This window comes from Erpetoichthys calabaricus, chromosome 8 (genome assembly GCF_900747795.2).
Source record: "Erpetoichthys calabaricus chromosome 8, fErpCal1.3, whole genome shotgun sequence".
NCBI lineage: Eukaryota > Metazoa > Chordata > Cladistia > Polypteriformes > Polypteridae > Erpetoichthys > Erpetoichthys calabaricus.
The window spans coordinates 198,105,572-198,125,226 of record NC_041401.2 but is presented as its reverse complement, the minus strand read 5'-3'; the positions used below and the strand labels follow the sequence as shown (position 1 = coordinate 198,125,226).

The following is a 19,655-nucleotide window of genomic DNA, read 5'->3' as shown; positions in this document are numbered from 1 at the left end:
ACACTTGACACAGGCAGGGATTCACATTCTGGAAGGCACCAGTGCCAACGTGCAACCGTGATGTCAACTGTCTGCTGGACTCTCGAGTGTACCGAACAGCGGCAGGAGGACATGAGGACCCCCAGAGGCCCAAAGAGTAACAGGAAGAGGGTGAAGTCGGACAGGCAGAAGAAGTACGGGAGGGCACAAAGGTGGGCATCGGCACTCACAAGTCTGAGAAGGAGGAAGGCCACAACCAGCCAAGCACAGTCACTCGAGGGTCAAGTCCATGGTAACAAGAAGACCCCCGGGGGTCCACAGTCCCGCCCACCTCGTGTCCACCAAGTGTCGTCACGTCGAGTCGTGTGTGTGAACTCGGCCCCTGACCGGGGTCTACGGCTGAAATCACCTACAAGTGCCAGTCAAGAGCCACCGTCACCATTTTAAACTCCTTATGGCTCACCGTGGTCCTGACTCAGCCTGACTGCCCTCCTCAGGATCGAGGACCCCAACTGCCCCCTGGCACGCCAGGTCTGACCCCGCTAGACTGGTACAGCACACACGGGTTGTATGACACCCCGCTAGCCGCTTCAGTGGCACGTGCCCTCTGTGGCTCCCTGGGCCTTCTCATGAGGTGGGCTTTCACGTTCTGACCTTGCGTCCCCCCTCACCACCTTTATTAACGCCGCGTGTCGTCGGCCCGAGTCTCCATTTTGTAAATGGCACCATGCCGGATGGGGGCTGTGGTGGGGGGGGGGTGACCAGCAAGCACAAACACGCTGGCAGAGCCGAGCCTGGCAGAGCGTTTAATAGAAGCCAAGGCAGAGAATTGAAAATCTGGTGTGCCCGTCAGAGAGCAGGGGGCTGCACAATGGGGGGCACGTGATGGGGGACCCTGGACAAGGGTGAAAGGAAAAGACGGAGGAGCAAAGGGTTAACTGACAAAGTGAAGCTGGGGGCCATGAGGGGGCACATCCAGACCCAGCGCCCCCAGGAGGACATTAAAGGCGAGCGCACCCCCCCGCATGTGTCTGTCCGTCCGTCTTCTTAACCTCCTACTGGGCCGGCCGAGCGGGTCCTTATATAGCGCCTTCCCGCTGTCCAGACACATCGGGTCATCTGCCCACTGACGCATTGAGACAGCAGAGGGGACGGTCCGGCCAGGCCCCCTCACAGTCCTCGGCGTCTCCCCTCCCCGGACCCTCGGCAGAGCTGCTATAAATATCAGTTAATGAGTCATAAAGAGCCGAGGCCCCCCGGGTATCCGCGGAAAGGTCACTGCTGCACCTCACGCACGTCTCAGCAATGAAAGGACCCCAGGACCAACTGGCTGCCAGTCTGCAGACCCCCCCATGGGGGGGGCTTCAAGGCCTCGGCCATCTGGGGACAAGGCCACTCAGCACAAGGTGGGCAGCAGTTAGGAGTAACCCTGGCTCCATGCCATATAGCGCCTTGAGTGCCATCAGCTTCACACGATGAGTACAAATAAAAAGAGGGCACACAGCGGGCCCCATGGGACGTGGAGACCCCCTCCCCTCAAATGGTTATGCTGTCCGGGTGGGGGCCATACAACGTCACATGCACACAGCGCCCGCCCCCCCCCCCCCCCCCCCCCACTGGTCACGTGCGTCTCCTCGCATACGATTAGCAGAGCGGCCTCCGTCTCCGTCGTTCAATCAGTCGGCAGTGGGCCGCGCACGCGCGGTGGTCCATCTCTCCCTCGACGCTCATTTAGCGACTCTGACCCACAACCCTCGGCCGTCTCCATCAAAGCCCGGCCGGTAATCTCCGCCAGACGACCGCGTCTGCCCCCCGCACTTGACCCCATTTACACAAATTGCTGCTCAGGCGCAGACCCCGAACAAACTTCAGCGCGTAAGCCGCACCAATTATTTTTAATAGCGAATGTCCTCCACGTTACGGCCCCCCAGCCGCCGCCTCTCATTTCGGTTTGTCCTAAATAGCGAGAGAAACCTCGAGCCGGCGCTGCGCCACAAAGCCTCCCGAACTCAAAAAACCAAAACCGAGCGACAGCGCCACCGCCACCTCATGTGGCGCCTTTGTCAGTTCGCAGCACAAGCGCCAGCAGAGGGCCTGACGTGACGTCATCACTCAACGGAGCGCACAGCACCGGCGCCCTCTGCAGGCTGAAACACCACAGCAGCATACGGAATAAAGAAAAAGAAAAGTTCACGGCGAAACGCGGGCACCGTATATGGGTACTGAGGGTATTCAGCCCACAAGAGCTCCCAAAGTGCCCATTGAGGTCCTCTGCCACCCCCAAGCATGGACACAGTCCCCATACTGACCAGCGCAATGCCCAGCGGCCACCATGCAAGGTACTATATTCTTCACGTCTGATCATGTCAGCTTCACACAGGGCTTGAACCCTGGCCTGATGCCTGCCCACCGGCCCTGGGTTGGAGGACACCAGACTGGTACAGTGACAGCAATTTATTTTTATATAGCGCCTTTCACCCACATGGAGAACTTGAGTTGCACATGACCGGGATTGGTCTTATATAGCGCCTTTCACAGTGAATGCCACTCTGGTCTCCTTTAACTTTGATCCACTGGCATGTACCTCAGGGTGTCAAGTGCAGCAGCACCTTGGCCACTAGGGGGCCATAGTCCTGCTCTACAAGCAGGTCTGGCACACCCTATGGCCATGGCAGGGGGTCTAGAAAGTGGGCAAACAGAGGTCAGTGCCATGCCGCACAATTACTCCTACTCACTGTGTTCATGTCCATGCCAGGGATGCGGGCACCTGCTTTCTTGCTGTCTGTTGAGCCACCTAACCACTCAGGTCCACTCAGGACCCTTTCACTTTGTGTCTGAGTGGGCAGTTCCCCTTGGTCGACTTTAGTCAGTGGGCACAAAGCAGGGCACACTCACTATGAGGGGCTACTAAAGATGCGCCTAAGGTGGTCATCTTAGGTTTGTGAGAGGAACACTGCAGGGCGCACACTTCACCCCGAGCCGCAACGGACATGTCCAGTCACAGGTCAGCGGCCGCTAACGATGGTCAGGAGCCAAAAGAATGCCAGTGGCCACGTCAGTCCTGGGCAGCCATCACGGGGCACAGATCACAATTCACAGATGAAGAGACTGGCGAGGGAAGGCCAGACCCCCACAGGTCAGAGGTCAGTAAGCATGAGAGGGCAGGCAGCGAGGAGAAGAGCACGATGGCGGGCAGGCGGGCACACACAGCGCTGCAGGCGGCAACACGACGCATTAAAACAATCAGCGGGGGCTCATCAGTGGCGTCCACCACAGCGGATAATTAAAAGCCACGTGACTAATTGGGAGAAGGCCATGAGAAACGCGAGGAGACAGCGTCAGGAGCAATCAGTGCCAGAGCCTCCGAGCGCCATGCCACACACATGCTGCCATGTGGACTCTGTGTGTGTGTGTGTGTGTGTGTGTGTGTGTGTGTGTGTGTGTGCCTGCCCGCGGTCACCGACCCAAAAACAACGATGAGGCGCTGGACACAGGCCAGTGACAGTGGCACTTAAGAAGACACCAATGACAAGGCCACCTCATGCCAAGAGCCATCAGCCTGCCCATCTCCATTTCATATAGCGCCCTCACAGTGGGCAGAGTCACCAAGCAACCGAGCATAACAGCAAACGTGGAGGGCAGCAGGTCACAACATCACAGGAAAGGTCAAAGGGCAACAAGATCACCTCAGTCAGTGGAGGGGGTACACATGACATTACCCCCTTCACTTGGGCACACGTCACCATGGCACAGTAGAGAGGCCAAGCGCCCCAAACTCGCATCAGACGGCCCACCTGAGCTCACGTTGGATGGTCTACTGCCCCCCTGACTGTGCTGCCCAAATAGGAGCAAAAACCGCAAGGAGCTTCCACGAGGACATGGTGACATGCTAAAGTGTCAAGACGGACTTGCTGGCAGACCGGAGTGGACAGGAGATAACCGCTCCATCGCTTACAGGCACTGCCAGGGGGTGACTGGTGGGCTCTTCATGCCTCTGCCCAGCACAGAAAGACGCTATACATCCTCTCTGTTACTATCACTGCGCTGTTATAACTCGTCATCAGCCGGAGATAGAAACAGCACAACAGCTCCCCCTAGTGGCCACTGCAAATGTACACACTCTGAGGTGAGACGAGGGGAGGGGAGGCTGGTGACTTTCTGGTGGTCCTGAATCTGGTGACAAATGACAAGGAGCGGAGGACCAGGCCGGACCCTCCCAGGATTTCAGTAGTCACTTGTCCACCGATTGGCTCATCATAATGACATTTTGCCAAGTGCATGGCAGTCTCACACAGTGCCAGTGGCTCACAAGGGTGGACTCAGCTTGATAGAGGCAGTCAAAGTGCAGTGAACAGTGAGGGTGGGGGCAGCAGGGCACAGAGACAGACCCCACTCTGCTTAGTCCTTTAAATTGCCCGCTGTGCCACCGCGTATTTTAGTCTAATCTTCACTGATGAACTGGCAGCCTATGCAGGGCTGATTCCTGCCAAGGTGGGCACCACCCACCATGACCCTGACAACTGGATAAGCAGGTTCTAAAGTGATCAAATGGGCACATATAATGATTCCGATTTACTGCTACCATGAGCTACCCAAGTGCCCACCTCCGTGTGCTTGGCAAGTCTAACCAAGTGGCATCCATCTCAGTTTATGACATTGCCAGGGAACTGTGCAGCACAATGCCATTCACTGCAGGGTGCCACAGAGCTGAGTGGACTTAAAGAGACTGTGAGATGCCCAGTCATCAGGTCAATGGCATCACCCAGTGCCCACTAAGAGGCCCTCTGACATGGTGCTTGATGTGGTGAGGATGCGAGGTCCTGGCACCCATTACAGCTAGGACCCTTAAGTGACACCTTTTTAATGATGTTACCAAGACCTGACTGCAAAGGGCCAATCCACATATTGGCATGAGTGTGCCAGTCAGTGCCAACCCTATCCTCCTAAAGGGCAATCCAAGGCTGGGCATTACAGAGGATGGCAGGCTGGAGGAGAAGGTGACGGCAAGTGGAGATGAACTTCTTAAAACACCAAGTGGCACAAAACAGACATGGGCACCACAACATGTGACCCTCTGGACGGGCACTGCACATCCATCCTCAGTGCCCACACATAGCTGACCACATTTCAATAGGTGCAAAGCAGCTTACCGTCCTGGAAGACCCGCTCCACGTTGAGCCCATAGGTGGCACATGTCTCATAATAGGTGCATCGTTTGAGATCGTTGGACAGCTTCCGGGCTTTGGCATCATCGATCACCCGAGGGTTGGTGGAGCTGATGGCATCTACAAAGAAAAGTATGAAACCTTAGAGGAGGCCAAAATGACATGGCAAACATCCTAAAGAGTCACCGCTGGCCCACTGGCATGAAGGCAAATCTTTGAGACATCTGCTGTGCATAGCATGTTTGTGTCGCTCAGGATGCCAAGCAAAATCAGACTGGGCACCATGTGCGCTTCATGTCCACCTTACCTCAGGTTTGGACTTGCCACCCCTCACATCTCTCTGCCCAGGCCAACCACACAGACCCCATGTTGTCCACCATGCCGCCAGTCAAGCGACCCAAGCCTACAAGGGCACCCCATTTGGTCACACATGCTTAGACGTGGCCTCACTGGCATCACACCCAAGAGTTTTACTACCAGGCACACACCCTGCCATGGCATGACCACTGGACTGTGCCCTCTGGTGAGCACCCTGCTCCGCTGCTGGTTAGCGCTGCTGCCTCACACCTCTGGAGTCCCGGGTTCAAACCCCACTTCATGTCTCTGTGTGTCAGGGTCACAAAATTGGGCTGGCAGCCCCCCCCTTGGCCAATTAATGCCCTGTGTTCAGTGCTGCCAAGGTAGGCTCCAGTCCTGTGAATTGTGAACAGAGTGAGCCGGTCAGTAACTGCACAGTTGGACAGGCCGACCTCGGTGGGCTCTTACTTCACGTTCTTCGTCCTTTCATTTCAGTAATGGAGGGGTGACGGTGACGTTTACAAATATGACCTGAACACCAGCAAAGGGGTCTGAGCAGTGGGGTCACTTGGGTGGGTCCACACTCAGACAAACCTCAAGGGTCACTGGCTTTGATTTAGATGCTGTGGACACGACCAGCCTGGTCAATTAAGCCCAATACAGTGGGCACTCCAGCGCCTGGCACTGCAGCAGGAAAGCATGGTGTTACACTGACATCTAGTGGGCACATCTGGTAATGCAGTCAAACACAGACAACGATGACAACAACGAATTGGGGACAGTGGCCAGTCCTGTGGTGGGGGTCCACTACACTACAGCCTTTAAATGACTGCAACTACACAAACTCGGTTTGCGTGCCCACACAACAAACTGCCACTGTATACCAGGGTGCCAGCTCAACGTGGTCTTGATGTGCCATAGATGGGCCTGATGGACTTCAAGCGGAGGACAAACAAAAACAATGAAGTGGCACAAGCCCACCACTACCTGATAACTAAAGACACCTGATTCGCAATGCCAGGCAAACAGCCCCCTGTTCACTGTATGGCACCCCCAGCAGGGCCACAGCATCCTGTGCCCAGCGTGTCCCACTTCATGTCACTGTGGCCTGATGTGACCCCTGCTGATGAAGGAACTGGACTTTCAAGTGTAGGGTGTGCCCCCTTTTGACAAAGGCCCACCAAGTGATTTACCTGCCAGTGCCAGCACCACGTACTTTGAACTGTTGGTAGCACTCAACATGGCCTTGCCACACATCTAATGTGCCAGTTTAGTTCCTCCTGCCGCCACACTTATCACCTGTAAAGTACCATTCTGTTACGTGGCAGACATTTACCTGTGACAAGCGGGCAGCAGTCGGCCTTCCTTGGTTGTATGTAGCGCCTTCTGCAGTGAACATGACTGGCCGCATGGTGTCATTGGGGTGGGGGATCAGAACCTGTGCCCATGTGCTTGTACCCAGCTTCACAATGCGGGCTCCAAAGCAGACATGTAAAGAGAATGAAGGGTGACACCTAGTGACCACATTTGGTACTAAGGAGTCAAACACAGAAGATGAGGAAGTCGACTTGGGGTCTGTGGCCATCATGGGGTGTGAGTGCTGTGGTCATTTAAAGGCGAGTGCCATTAGCGCCACAGAGCTCCTCGGTAAGTCGAGGGAGGCACCATGTGCGGCAGAAAGTGGGTCTCATGGCATTGAACTTGAACCTAGACCGGCAGGCCCACTGAGAGTCACTGGTGACATTCCCTCCTACAGCTGCAAAGTCACTGAGTGCAATGTGCCCCCCCCCCCCCCCCCCAGTGGTCAAGGGGTCAATGTCACTAGTCCAAACCAGCCCTTGAGTGCCACCCGACCTGGCAGTGAGGTCCACTATCTTTAATGTACTGGCGGGTTCAGCAACTGGTGGTTGGCAATGCTCTTGTGGGATTTCTTCTAGGACAGCACACTGCTCTCCTTAACCGTGCAGGGTCCACCACGACGAGAGACGCTATATAAAGCCAACAAATAACGACTGGCATTGGCAGACTGGCATGATGAGACATTCCAAGTAAGCAGTTGGCAGTGCCCTGAGAACTTGTCACCAGTTATTCATGACATAGAAGGAGGACATCTCAACTGACCTGGGGACACATGGTGGTCCACTTCATTTCATATAGCACCTTTCAGAGACACAAGGGGCACCATACCGTGTGGAGAGGGAGAAGCTCAGGGTAGCACAGAGCGCTGGTATTGCTATCACCTTAAAGGGGTCACTCTTGTCCTTGTCCACAATGTCACTTCACGTCACTGTCCCTTTTTCTTGTTCAGGGCACACTGAGCTCGCCCTCCATTTTATGAACCCCCTCATTCAAGCTGTGACAGGCCTGACCAGAGAACACACAAACTCAACGCCAACAGCGGGCACAGCAGGACTAGAACCCCCATCTCGACTTTGACTGACCATGCCCCCCCGAGTCCTGCCCACTTGGGCACCTCTGCCACTCAGCCTTTTGATTTTCAATTAAATAGTGAAAAAAAAAGCACCAGCCAATCAATCAGCTTGGCCACAGCTTCAAAGGGCGCTGTTAGGCACTTTCACCACCAGAGGGAGCCTCCGAGCCAGTGCCACAGCTGCTGTCACACTGGGGTTTTGACCCCCGAGCCAGTCGCCTGGTCTCACTTTGGGGTGACTTTGATATTCTGAACATGGGAGTGGCTGGCATGCCTGGCACTCACTAGAGAGGGCTTAGTCTGAGGTGGCACGGTGCCCTTGTGGATGTACATCAGTGGACTAACAACCAAGCGAGGGCAGTTGCAAAGGACCAACGGCCCACCATGGATGTAAGCCTCACTGCTAATGATGACATGCGGGTGTGTCTCACGGAACTTGTCACCTCTATGTCACAGATGGGTCTGACAGGCCACAACGGGTCCTTCAATTTGAGGGCAAACAAAAACAACAAAGTGGCAGAGTGGCACGATGCGCAAAGTGGGTAGGCTGAATGGCCTCAGCTCACTGCAGGTTTGCTTTGCCCATGCCACTCTACAGCTTGGCAGAGTGGATTCATGTGACCCATGCTGGTGCCCACATGAGAAATTGGCACTTTGTATGTGGAACTGGTGGCAATGCTTAACTTGGTGTTGACACCCACCAAATACAGAGGTCTGCCCTCAACAAGGGGATTCACCATCAGTAAAGTGGGCCAAATGTCGTCTGATGACTATAGGGACAATGGCATCAAACAATCGGGCAAGTCCCACTTCAGGTTATGTCACTGTGGCCTCATGTGACCCCCCCGGTGGCTGTGGCACCCACAGTCAGTCAAAGGAAGGCAGTGTGCCACTTATTGGCTACAGCTGGATTATAAATCACAGGCTGGGGGGTTTGATGCCCACCATGTGATGTCACCTGCCGGCGGTCATGTAACAGACTGGCACTTTGAACTTTGACCCCGTCTTGATACCCACCTGATGCAGCAGTGTAGCGTCCTCTGCTGCCACAAGGGGTCTTCACCGGTGATGTCCTCTAAACTGTTAGGTGGCACTCACTGAGGGTATTAAATTGTGCCAATCATCTATGATTGAATGATCTCTGCTGTGTTCATATAGCGCCCTCCGTGGTGAACACCATGACAAACAAGTCAGAGTCACAGTGGGATCTAAACCTGTGCCCTCCACCACCCACCATCACAGCCTCCTGATCTGGGCACCTAAACGGACAGGTCGTGACAATAAGTGGACAGGGTCCATAACAGAATGCCGCCTAGCAGCGGGCGGGCAACTGTACAGAGTGGGTTTCTGTCTCTTCACGACCCTGCAGACCCACTCAAGTGGCCGTGCCGATGATCCTTTAACACTCATTCGGCTCAGGCTGGATGGCGTCCTGCTGCCCGCCCCCCCAGACACAAAGGTGCCGCTTACCCTGCGTGCCCACCAGCAGCATCGGGATCTCGGCCGTGTTGCGGTAGTTGGCCAGGCGGCTGTAGTAGTTGTAGACGGTCAGGAAGCTGTTCTCGTCCTCCAGGCTGAAGACGAAGATGACGGCGTCCACCCACAGGGCAAACTGAGGACCAAAGAGAGAAGAGAGGTAAGCGGTGACAGGGACAGCAACGGAAGACAAAACACAAAGGGGCCAACAAAAGCATCGGCCAGCGGGTGGACAGGCCCACCGTAATCGGCAGCCTCTGGGACAAAACGAGGACAGTCGCTCGGCCTCTGGGCACTATAAAGGAAAGTGGCATCACTTCAGTTGGACCCTCCACTGCATGCATCCCCCAGGTGGCTTGAGGTCAAAGGTGATGTTCAACTACTCATCATCACAACAGGCGCCCTGGCTCTGTATATAGCGCCTTGCACAGTAAGCAGGAGTGGGATGGGATCAACATGTATTACTGCCCCTTGAAGTGCCAAAGGGCACAGCATGAGGTCTTCACATGGCACCTCTTTGAAGGGGCAGTGAAATCCAAAGACGATGGCTGGCCACTAATGCCACTCCACTGTGTTGGCCCACTGCTGCCAATGTAACGTCCATCCCCTGCGCCCTGCTGCCCACTTGCAGTGTCCAGTTCAGGCACTTGGAGTGTGACAGAGCCTATTGTGAAAGGCGCTATAACAATAAGTTCAGAATGCCGCCTCAGAGGCTCACGTTGGCACAGGTGCTCCATTTTCTATAGCGCCTGTCATTGACATCGCAAAGTAGTCAATGCTGGGATTTCAACCTGCAGTTCAAGCCTCTTTCCACAAGGGGGCGAAAACGCGCCATAAACAATCTGCCTGCTGAATGCAAAAGGCACACAAAAAGGACGCAGGTGACCGAGCCTGGCACAACTGCACAATACCAGCAGACGAGATGTGGACCTCACAGGCGGGCACCAAGACGCCCGTGCAGTACTCACCTGTGCCTCCGGAGGGCCCCCTTCATCTCTGATCAGCAGCAGGTAGCTCTGGCCGTCCACCACGATCTCCTTCTTGAAGCGGCCACCTGTCACGATGAAGAACAGGGTGAGAGGGCAGCCAGCGTGGCCTGGCAGGGGAGCCGCCGAGAGCTGACCGAGGTCATAAAGCCGGTGGTCTCGGCCCAGTCACTGCTCAGCAACCCACCTTATCCAGTATGAAGCACAGATGGGGTCAGGTGGACGAGATGAAGACATGGATGTGCTGGGTGAAGATGAGCGCCAGATTGAAATCCACCCGTGTGATTTGGGAGGGACGATGTGGCACAGACGGACATGGGAGCTCGTGCCATGGGCCAGGCTGGGTGCACAGTGCCCAATTGTGCCCTTCTTTTTGCCCGCTCTTCGAGCCTGACCATCACAGAGCTCCACGCTCCCTCATGGGAGACACCGAGGTCATCTGTCATGTGTGCCCATTCACACCCACAATGCTTCGTGTGGAGCAGTAGGGCCCCCTAGTGCCACAGTGCCAGTAAGCCAATGGGAGCAGCTCAGTCCACACAGCTGCAACTAGGTGTGTGCGTGATGGGTCTTAAGTCAGAGTTGTCAATTATAGCGCCTTTAATTTCTTTGTAAGTTCGCCCATGCGCTTCATGCCCATCTGCCTCATACAGCACCTTTGTACCTGCCTGGGTGTTGCCTCACTTTACTTAAAGCACGGGCTGGGCACCTGGTTCTGCTGGCTCGATGAAAATAATGAAGAAAGTGACCGAGCTGCCAGCGATGCCCACCAGGCACTTAGCTTGACACCCCTGGTGGGCTCAGGGCACAATGGAGAGACAGACTGCTCCGGAAAGCTTGGACCACCAGAGGTCGATGCTGCCCATCTCACTTGTGCACTACCAAATAAAGTAGGGTGGCACCTGCTATGGCCAAGTGATTAAGGGGCACCACTAATCATTTATATAGCGCCTTTCCATCGAGCCCACCATTCCAAGGCACTTTCATTTCCATGACTATATTAGTTTGCAGCTGGAGCTCCCTCAGGGTCACACTGAGTGGCAGTGGCAGGACTTGAACCCGTGGCCACAAGCCAGTGCTGAGCAAATGTTTCATGTGGCGCCACCTGCTGCGTGCAACTGGCAACTGCCAAATAGCAGCGAGGCCCGCAGCCCGAGCACAAAGCGGGCGACCAGCAGACCAGTCGGGGAGCAGCTGCTGCAAGACGGTCACATCCAACAGAGCCGTGCCCGAGCCAAAAGGAAGCGGCTGCTGGCATGGAGACAAACCCACCACTGCTTGCCTGAAATTCCCAGGCGGAATCCCAACATGCGGGGCGGCGCTAACCCCAGAAGCCTTTGGGACCCTCGGTGTGTGCTACTGATATGTAAGCCACTGTAGGGCAGGTTTACTTGTGAAGTGCACTGTGCCATGTTGACTGGTGGCATTCCATAAGGCGAGTGGCTAAGCCACCCAGTGGACAGCAACAAGCTACCAGGGCACAGTGATGTGCACCAAGGGTCTGTGTACAAAACTACGAAGGGCGGCAGAGGAACAAAGAGGACAGAACCTGATCTGGGAGAGCAACTGGGCACAACTGGGCACGGGAACTCTGCTGCCACCATCTGTGCAAGTGACTAAGGTGGGGCTGATGTGTCCTTTTGCACTTCCTGAGCCAGCACAGGCCAATTGGGTGGAGTGCAGGTTGTCACTCAAGTGCCCAGAGGCTGGTGGGAGGTACAGGAGTTGGCATCTGGGCCTACAGGTAAGAAAAGCCCCCCCCAAACACCCCTGCCCTCCACTGCTGGCGTGCAAGTCCTGGTCATACTAAGGAGAGCCGGGTGGTGTGGCAGGTTGGCATTAATCACACGAGGAACTTCATGCAGATGATGGACGTGGGGGTCAACAACTAAAGAGAGACACAGAGGGCACAGCGGCCCCTCGAGTCCGTTTTAGATGACATGATGGCAGACAGACGCTGGGGTTTAGTCAGGACTGACAGGTGACAACAGACATGGGGACAAGACGACAGACACGGGAGGCCGGGCCACTCAGAGCCCAGCTCCTGCTAAAGGGGTGACACAGAGAGACGGGCGGCCAGTGCCCACGAGGAGCTGGCGTCGGCACCCTGACCACACTCACCTGCGTCCATGTCTGCTGAAAAGTGTTCAGCCAAAAAAGAAGGGAGAGAGGAGAGGAGTTAAAACAGGAGTGAGACTGGCAGGCCGCGGGCATCAGACTGGACCCACCCGGGGCAAACGGCGGCCGAGCGGCGAGGGACTCACCTTCAGGAGATGACAACCAAAGTGACCACCATCACCCGCTGCCAGCTGGAGACAAAGAGCCTTTCAAGTGCCATCTGACAGGATGCAAATGAGGGGCGCCAATGACACGCCGAGTGTCCCAAATGGCCACTCACGTCACCTTTGGGCACAACGCCAACCAAGGACAACACAGTCACCTCATGCAGCTCCTCAAGTGGTCACATTCACCACACAGCTGTTTGCGTAACGCAACAAATGCGTTGGGCACACTGAAGGGCATTACCAGCTCAAGCTGCCACCAGGAACTCATTTTGCAAGCCCCTCACCCACCACACTCATGGGGCACCATGGGACACCCACTCAGACATGACACATTTACACCAAAGCACTCGGTCTCGTCCCTTAGAGGGCACTCACTGTGGCACGTGACAACGTCGAGATTCCTGAAACGGCCATCGGGTTCAAAGAGTCTCTTTTTTTAACTTGGCTCTCATGAAGTATTTTAGGAAACGTAGCATTTAGTCACCACACTGGCATCGCTCCAGGGCAGTGGGGGCAACGAGAGCAGCAAAGAGCCAAGGCAAAGAAGCCACAGACACATCCATCGAGGGAAGGAGGCGGGCACTGCACCTCGAGGAGCCCGCCAGATGACAATGTGACCCAATCAAGCACTGCCCACTAGTGGGCACTCCACTAACAACCAGCAAATGTCGGCCACCATGGCTTACCAGGAAGGGCAGCCCTGGGCACCTATGCCAATCTGGACTGAGGCTGATCTACAAACTCGAAATGAGAGAGCCGGATGGTGCCCTTCAAGTTCCGATGCCAGGCCCTGCTCACAAATGCCACCCTTCATGTCACATCCAAACTAAATGTCACCAGCCTTCACAGAGGTTAGCTCCCCACTCGCCTCGCCAAGCTATGGAATGAGCAGCAGGAGAGTGACTGGATGGATGCTAGCAGGCATGGCAGCGTGTGCCCAGCCAGTCACACTTTGCCCTGCTCTCAACCGCTGTGGTGCTGCAGGGCGCTATAAACAAAATGCACCCAATGTCACAAGTATGCCAGTGGACAACACGTACACAGCAAGTGGCATTGCCCTTCTCAGGAATATGCCAGTGGGAGGAAGTCAAGACACAGCCATGGCACAGCACCCGACCAAGAAGCTGTTCATTCCAATGACAAGAAGCTGGGTAGCACCCTCCTCAGGACCACTCATGAGAACTTAACAAACTGGCATTTTAAAACAGACAGCCTGGCATTGCTATATGTGGCTCTTCATGAGGGGCATCCACTTATCCAGCATGGGTTAAGGAGATGGGCACAGCGTCCCTATAAGCACACATACCTTCTGGAGACTCTTCTTGCACGTAGGTGCCAGTCAGGTATCGATGCACCAGGGCAGACTTACCACTGGCCAGGTTACCCACAATGCCCTGAAACAAAAAAAAAAAAAAAATCCATGAAAACCAAGAAGGAGAACTCTGATGCCAGGCTCCCTGGGGGCTCATCAGGCACTGTGTCCCAACATCCTCCAAGTGCCCACAAGTGTCCATCTACCCGCCATTCTATCCTCCTTTCAGACATCGGTGGGCACGAGGCAGGGCGGGGCAGTCCTTTCTGCAAAAGCCTTTGGAGCAGCCTTGATGCCACCCTGGGGCACTGCTAGAGGTGGACCAGGACAAGTGCCAAAAGGCGGGCAGGAAATCAACCGAAGCGTCTGACTGGGCTGAGCAATAAACCATACAATGTCCTCACAGTCCGGCCTGTAGGGGGCAGAAGTGGCTCAACACAGGTCACCATGGAGGTAGAGCTGAGTGCCCCGCCCCTCACCTTAACACACGAGTGCCCCTCGGCCCGAGGGTGGCACTGTGCTGCTGCCACAGCTCCTCAAGTTAAACGTCAGTCACTTCCTCCAATCACACGAGCCGCGCATTTCCGAGACAATCGGAACCCACAGGCTGCAAATTACAAACACATTCGGCCCGCAAGGAAAGAAAACGCCGGAAAGTCGGGATGGCAAAAGAAAACGTGTGGCGAGCCAAGACGAGAACAAAAGACACCAAGTGCTCAAAGTGACGTCTGCAAAAGGAGGACCCAGTGGGCACAGAGCAGCACTTTCATTTGGAAACAATACACCGAGCACCAAGACAGCGGGCAGGCCGGGCACCGCTGGAGCCAAGTCTCTGCCATGCTGCATTTCATGATAAGATGCCAAGGGCAAAGATCACGGAAACCTCTGAGGTGGGGCTAGCAGGCATGTGGGTGTGGTCACAGGTAAATAGTAGGCGTGGACATGTGAGTAACAGGCGGGGTATGAACAACAATTGGGCGTCATGTGAATAGTGGGCGTGGACACAAGTATGGGCGGGGCAGAGTCAATCTGGCTGGGCGGGGCACAACTGGGGGCAAGTCTTACTGTAATACAACTAATGCTGGGCCCCAGTGTGGACACTTGCCAGCCCCTAGAGACCACTGCAGTTCAGATGCCAGGGGCTTGCCTGCCAAAGGCTCTTGGACCCACTGAGAACTGGACAAAGAATAAACTGATCTTTAACCGGGCATCAAAGATGACAAGGCAGTGGAATGCTGGAGGTCTCAAGAGGGCATTACATGGGTGATGACTATGCCAACTGAGCAGATGGCAGCAAATGACAGCCATATGCCCATGAGCCACCTTAAAAACAACTACTCTGCCCAGGCCCTCCAAGTTTTTGCATGCCATCTTGCCAGTTTGGCACAAACTCCAGAACTTGCAGGTGGGCATCTAGGCAGTCGGTGAGCTGAGCTCTCGTGTTTCACCCACCTGGTACATTGGCGCTCGCTCCTGCAGTCTTTGACTTTCAAGAGGCACCTCAATGCCCATGCGCCCTTCCCACACTCTAAGATACCCCCATTCTACTCGCCCTCCTGGCAGTCTGACCCAAAAGCCACTCCTTTGTCCTGATGCCCATCCTTGAGGACTGGAGCAGTGACCAAGGGTGACATATCCTGCTAAGTTCTTTCTGATCCATCCTGTAGGCCAGTCCCACAGGTGGGCATACACAGGTAACAGAACTGGCATTTTGATGGTTTTGTGCCATGGGTGTGGGAGGTCTGTGACTTGAGCTTATATAGCGCCCCTCTTGGTAAAGCGACACTTCAGACCCTACAGTGGCTCAACTACATACAGGGACACAGAAACTGGCGGCATTTCCAGCTTCACCACCTTTTAGCCCAACGGGGGCTTACACTTCCTGCCCAAATGGAGGGTTGGGTGTCTGCGACTTGTTTATTTCTTTCTTTATTTGTTTGTCCTCATCAGAGTGCCATGCCAGCCCGACTGCCAGAAAGACAAAAACTCAAGATGCTGGGCTGGCAGTGGGCTATGGGCATCTTTATCGTGCTCACTGAAATACATCAGGGAACAGGTGCACCCAAAACTGGAGTGCCAGCTGTATGAACTGGCATGGCACTTGCTGCATGGGCACAGGCGGCACAGCCAATTTCAGGTTCCACTACTGATGTACTGACATTTCCTATCAAAACAATCAAAGTGCCAACTGAGGTAAAACAGAAGACAGATATTGGAACAAAGTGGGCAAAGGCATGTGGAGGAGGAGAGCAACATGCCAACATGGAGCAAAAAAAAGCCCAGAGGTGCCCGGTCACATCACAGGGACACGGGAAGCACCATAAGCCCTCTGCTCAGGTAAGCGGGCAGTGCCACCAACCAGACACGCAAGATGACCACAAAATGCCAATGGGATCACACACCGCTCAGACCTGGCACCATGGCACTTTAGAGGACTGGAGTGCCCCCTCAGTCCAGAGCGCGGTGCGGCCCTGCACACTACTCACCACTTTGAGCTCGGGCACCGAGCGGCTCAGCGTCCACTCCTGGCTGTTCACGAAGGCATCTGAAAAACACAAGAGAGAGAGAGACGAGGTTGAGAAAGCGGACCACCCACACTGCCAGCAGACGAGGAGCTTCTGAACAAGAGTGCCAACCTAGGAGATGTCTCACTGGGGGCCCTTCAGGATTAGTGCCAGCGTGTCCACACCCAAGCAGTCCTGTAAAATGACCCTCGAGGCCAGAGGGCAGTCGTGGGGGTCCATGCCAACAACTGTGATGCCCGAGCCACGTTGCCAGGTCATGTGCGACTCCACAGGTCCCTGAGGGTCATAGACCACTGGCAGAAGGACACAAGCACAGGGGTCATAAAATAGCATTGAAGCTGTCGAAGGACCTCAGGGTCATGTAGGGAGTGGCCTGGCCATCTAACCCTAATGTCACAGCTGGCACTGATGGATGGTGACAGGGACAAATAGGGCGGCAAATGGTTGGCACCACTACCATCATCAGAACAAGAAGGATACAAATTGGGCAATCCAAGAAGCAACTAGAATGAGCAGAGATGCTGAAGGCTGCCCCAACCAGTCTGCTATGTATAGCGCCTTACACAGGAGGCCCTGTCACCAGGCTGGCAGTAGAACCAATAGAAAATCATCTCCTCCCCCCCCCCCCACCTTGGCATTCACGGTTTGGCTGTGGCATGCAGGTGTGCTCAATTACAAGTGGTGCCCCCTACAGGGAAGGCATTTGCTTCAGGCTTTGCCCTCTTGTGGGCACCATAATGGTGGGTCAGCTCAGCAGGCCACAGACCCCTGACTGGCAGCGCACTGCTCACTAGAGACCACGCGGGCGACTTTCACGGGTGGACGGGCCGCTGCCTTTCCCAAATGCGCCGCGCCAGCGGGCTGCACGTTCCTACATGTGTGAATAATTTGGATCTGAATATTTCATGTCCTGCCATCTGCTCCTCAAAGCAGCACCAGAGGGCCGAGCACAAAGTGACAAGCCGCGCCGCGCTGCGCCGCACAAACTAGGCCATCTTTACAGAAGTGGTTGCCTTGGCAACTGGCGGCTGGCGCTCAATCTGCTTTTCATTTGACTTCCTTCTGCTCGGCGACAATTCCGATGTTTCACTTAGAGTGAAGAGGGAACAAAAAAAAAGAAAAAGTGGCCACTCGGAAAATGACGAGTGACCCACCATGATCCAAGGTGGCAAGACGGGCACAGAGGATAGAAACACATGGCATGGGATCCAGACCAGAGAAACAAAAAGGCTGGCTGCAGATTGTGCCTTCCCAGAACTCTCGCACCACTAGAGGACTGGCATGTGAAGGGGCCAAGGCAGCCTCTTCTGCCACTGCACTAGGGGGCACCTCATCCTCTACTAAGGGGGCACACAGCCTCAGGTGACTCTGCAGCTGTGTGAGACCCCAAGGCGAGCACGAGCCGGAGAGGAGGCTGATGGTCCGTACATACTCGGACCACCAGTTTCAGCAAATAACCCCACACTTCTCAGATCCACAGCCAGCCAGTTCAGCCAACGCCTTACCAGGGGTGACACGGGCACATTCCATATAGCGCCTTTCATTATCACATATTAGTATTCCAAGGCATGGAATAGAATTAAAGATCTGGAAGAAAGTCAGCTTTAGAGACACATGGCGAGCCCCACCTGGAGACCCCATGTGAGCTGTAAACGGCAGGGCATTGGCTGAGCAAGGTGCTATATGACCAGTGGCTTGGCAAGCTGGTGAAAGTGGGAAAAGGTGTGTGTGTGTATGGTGGGGGGGGGGGGGTCTTGGTGACCAGGGGAGCCAATAAAATGAGGGTCTGCCTTAGAACCCACTCAGAGAATCACATTGAACTCTGGGCACAGGGCAAGACCACCAGTGCCAGGCCAGTGGGTAGATATAAAAAGGCAGCAAATCACAGAAAAACAGGAAGGTGAAAGGCGCTATAACAGGTAGGAAAGACCCCCTAAGAATTCATGAGACAGAAAAGATAACGATCAATATGAAAGGCACTGCCCTAAAACCCACTCTTATTTACCATGGCACCAGAGCGGGCACACACGGCATGCTGGTCAGTTATCAGCACTGTGACAGACCGGTGGATGGGCAGAAACAAGAAAACCATGAGGGACACAATGAAACCGTCATGAAAGGCGCCATACAATAATAAACAAAGTCTGAATCTGAAATGGAGACGATCAATACTACAAGGGCTACGCAGCGGATGGGCAGATACGAAAAGGCGCTATAGAACAGGAAGGGCACTACAAAAGGCAGCACTGGTACGACATGAAGGGCAGGCTTATTTGACCTTTGTGTTTCTGAGGACACCAATGTGTCATCGTGTCACTCTGAAATGACCTCAGGAATTGCACGTGACAATATTAACACTTCTAAGAGAGCACACTACGTATAGAACAGCAGATGTGAAAGGCACTATATTAACGACTTCTCCCGCCCTTACTGTGATGTGTGGCACACTGCTCGGTCATGCCAGTTAGAACTTCCCTGCACTGCCACCACCACATTTGTGACTCGGACAGCAAAGTGACACGAATGATTTCAGCGTGTGGATGTTTGACCGCACACTCTGGCCGTCCACACAAACATCAGACCCTCTAAATAAACATCAGACCTCCCGGCCCCGATGCCCCCCAGAGTCCTGAGATGAACTCATGCCCCACGCAGCATTGTTCCCTGCATTGCCCCCTGCCACGGAGGACAAAGATGGCATGAAAGGTAAACGACTTCTGTCCAAAGTCCACGTTAACAGTTCTGAGGGGTCCACCAAATCCCACCAGACTCCAGTAACACAACCCAGCACCCGAGGTGGCCTCTGAGGACTGGGGGCTCAAAGTGCCCGGGCTCCTGTTTAAATTGAGATGACATTACTGGGCTTGCAGCTGGGGGTCCAACGCCAAAGTCAGAGAAGTCAAACGCAAACAAGAGGGGGTGTGGCTGAAACTGGTATCTGACGGTGGGCTTTCGAGTGAAAGGCGCTCTATAGAAAGAATACCGAGCAAGGCGCCAGTCATGACGTCTGTCACAACGGTCCACTAATCTGCCCAAGTAGCAGGCGGGGCTCCCCAATGTGACACATTGTCCCTCATGAACTGCCTGGCAGCAGGGGCCAACCCGAGAATAACAGTGTGAGGCAGCAGTTGGACCCTCAGGGGCACCGACCTAGAGGGGCACGGGCCCAGCGCCACATGGCACAAAAGCAGACATGAAA

General features: G+C 54.8%; 1 protein-coding gene and 1 long non-coding RNA gene across 7 annotated transcripts in view; one reads left to right on the top strand and one right to left on the bottom strand.

The window, feature by feature from the left end:
* Positions 1-19,655, top strand: part of LOC127528966 (uncharacterized) — a 524,038-nt gene that overhangs the window by 169,413 nt on the left and 334,970 nt on the right. The window contains exon 1 of one of the 6 annotated variants that reach the window (XR_007935652.1): positions 14,943-14,954. The exons of the other annotated variants lie outside the window; for them this stretch is intronic. This is a non-coding gene — a long non-coding RNA (uncharacterized LOC127528966). Of the gene's footprint in view, positions 1-14,942; positions 14,955-19,655 lie in introns of those variants that run through there. 6 annotated transcript variants of the gene reach the window in all.
* The window catches only part of agap1 (ArfGAP with GTPase domain, ankyrin repeat and PH domain 1), a 132,772-nt gene that overhangs the window by 104,700 nt on the left and 8,417 nt on the right, over positions 1-19,655 (bottom strand). Inside the window, 5 exon segments of the mRNA XM_028808110.2 lie at positions 5,130-5,264; positions 9,343-9,484; positions 10,317-10,402; positions 13,926-14,013; positions 16,418-16,476. Of these exon segments, the coding sequence (XP_028663943.1) occupies positions 5,130-5,264; positions 9,343-9,484; positions 10,317-10,402; positions 13,926-14,013; positions 16,418-16,476 (510 nt within the window).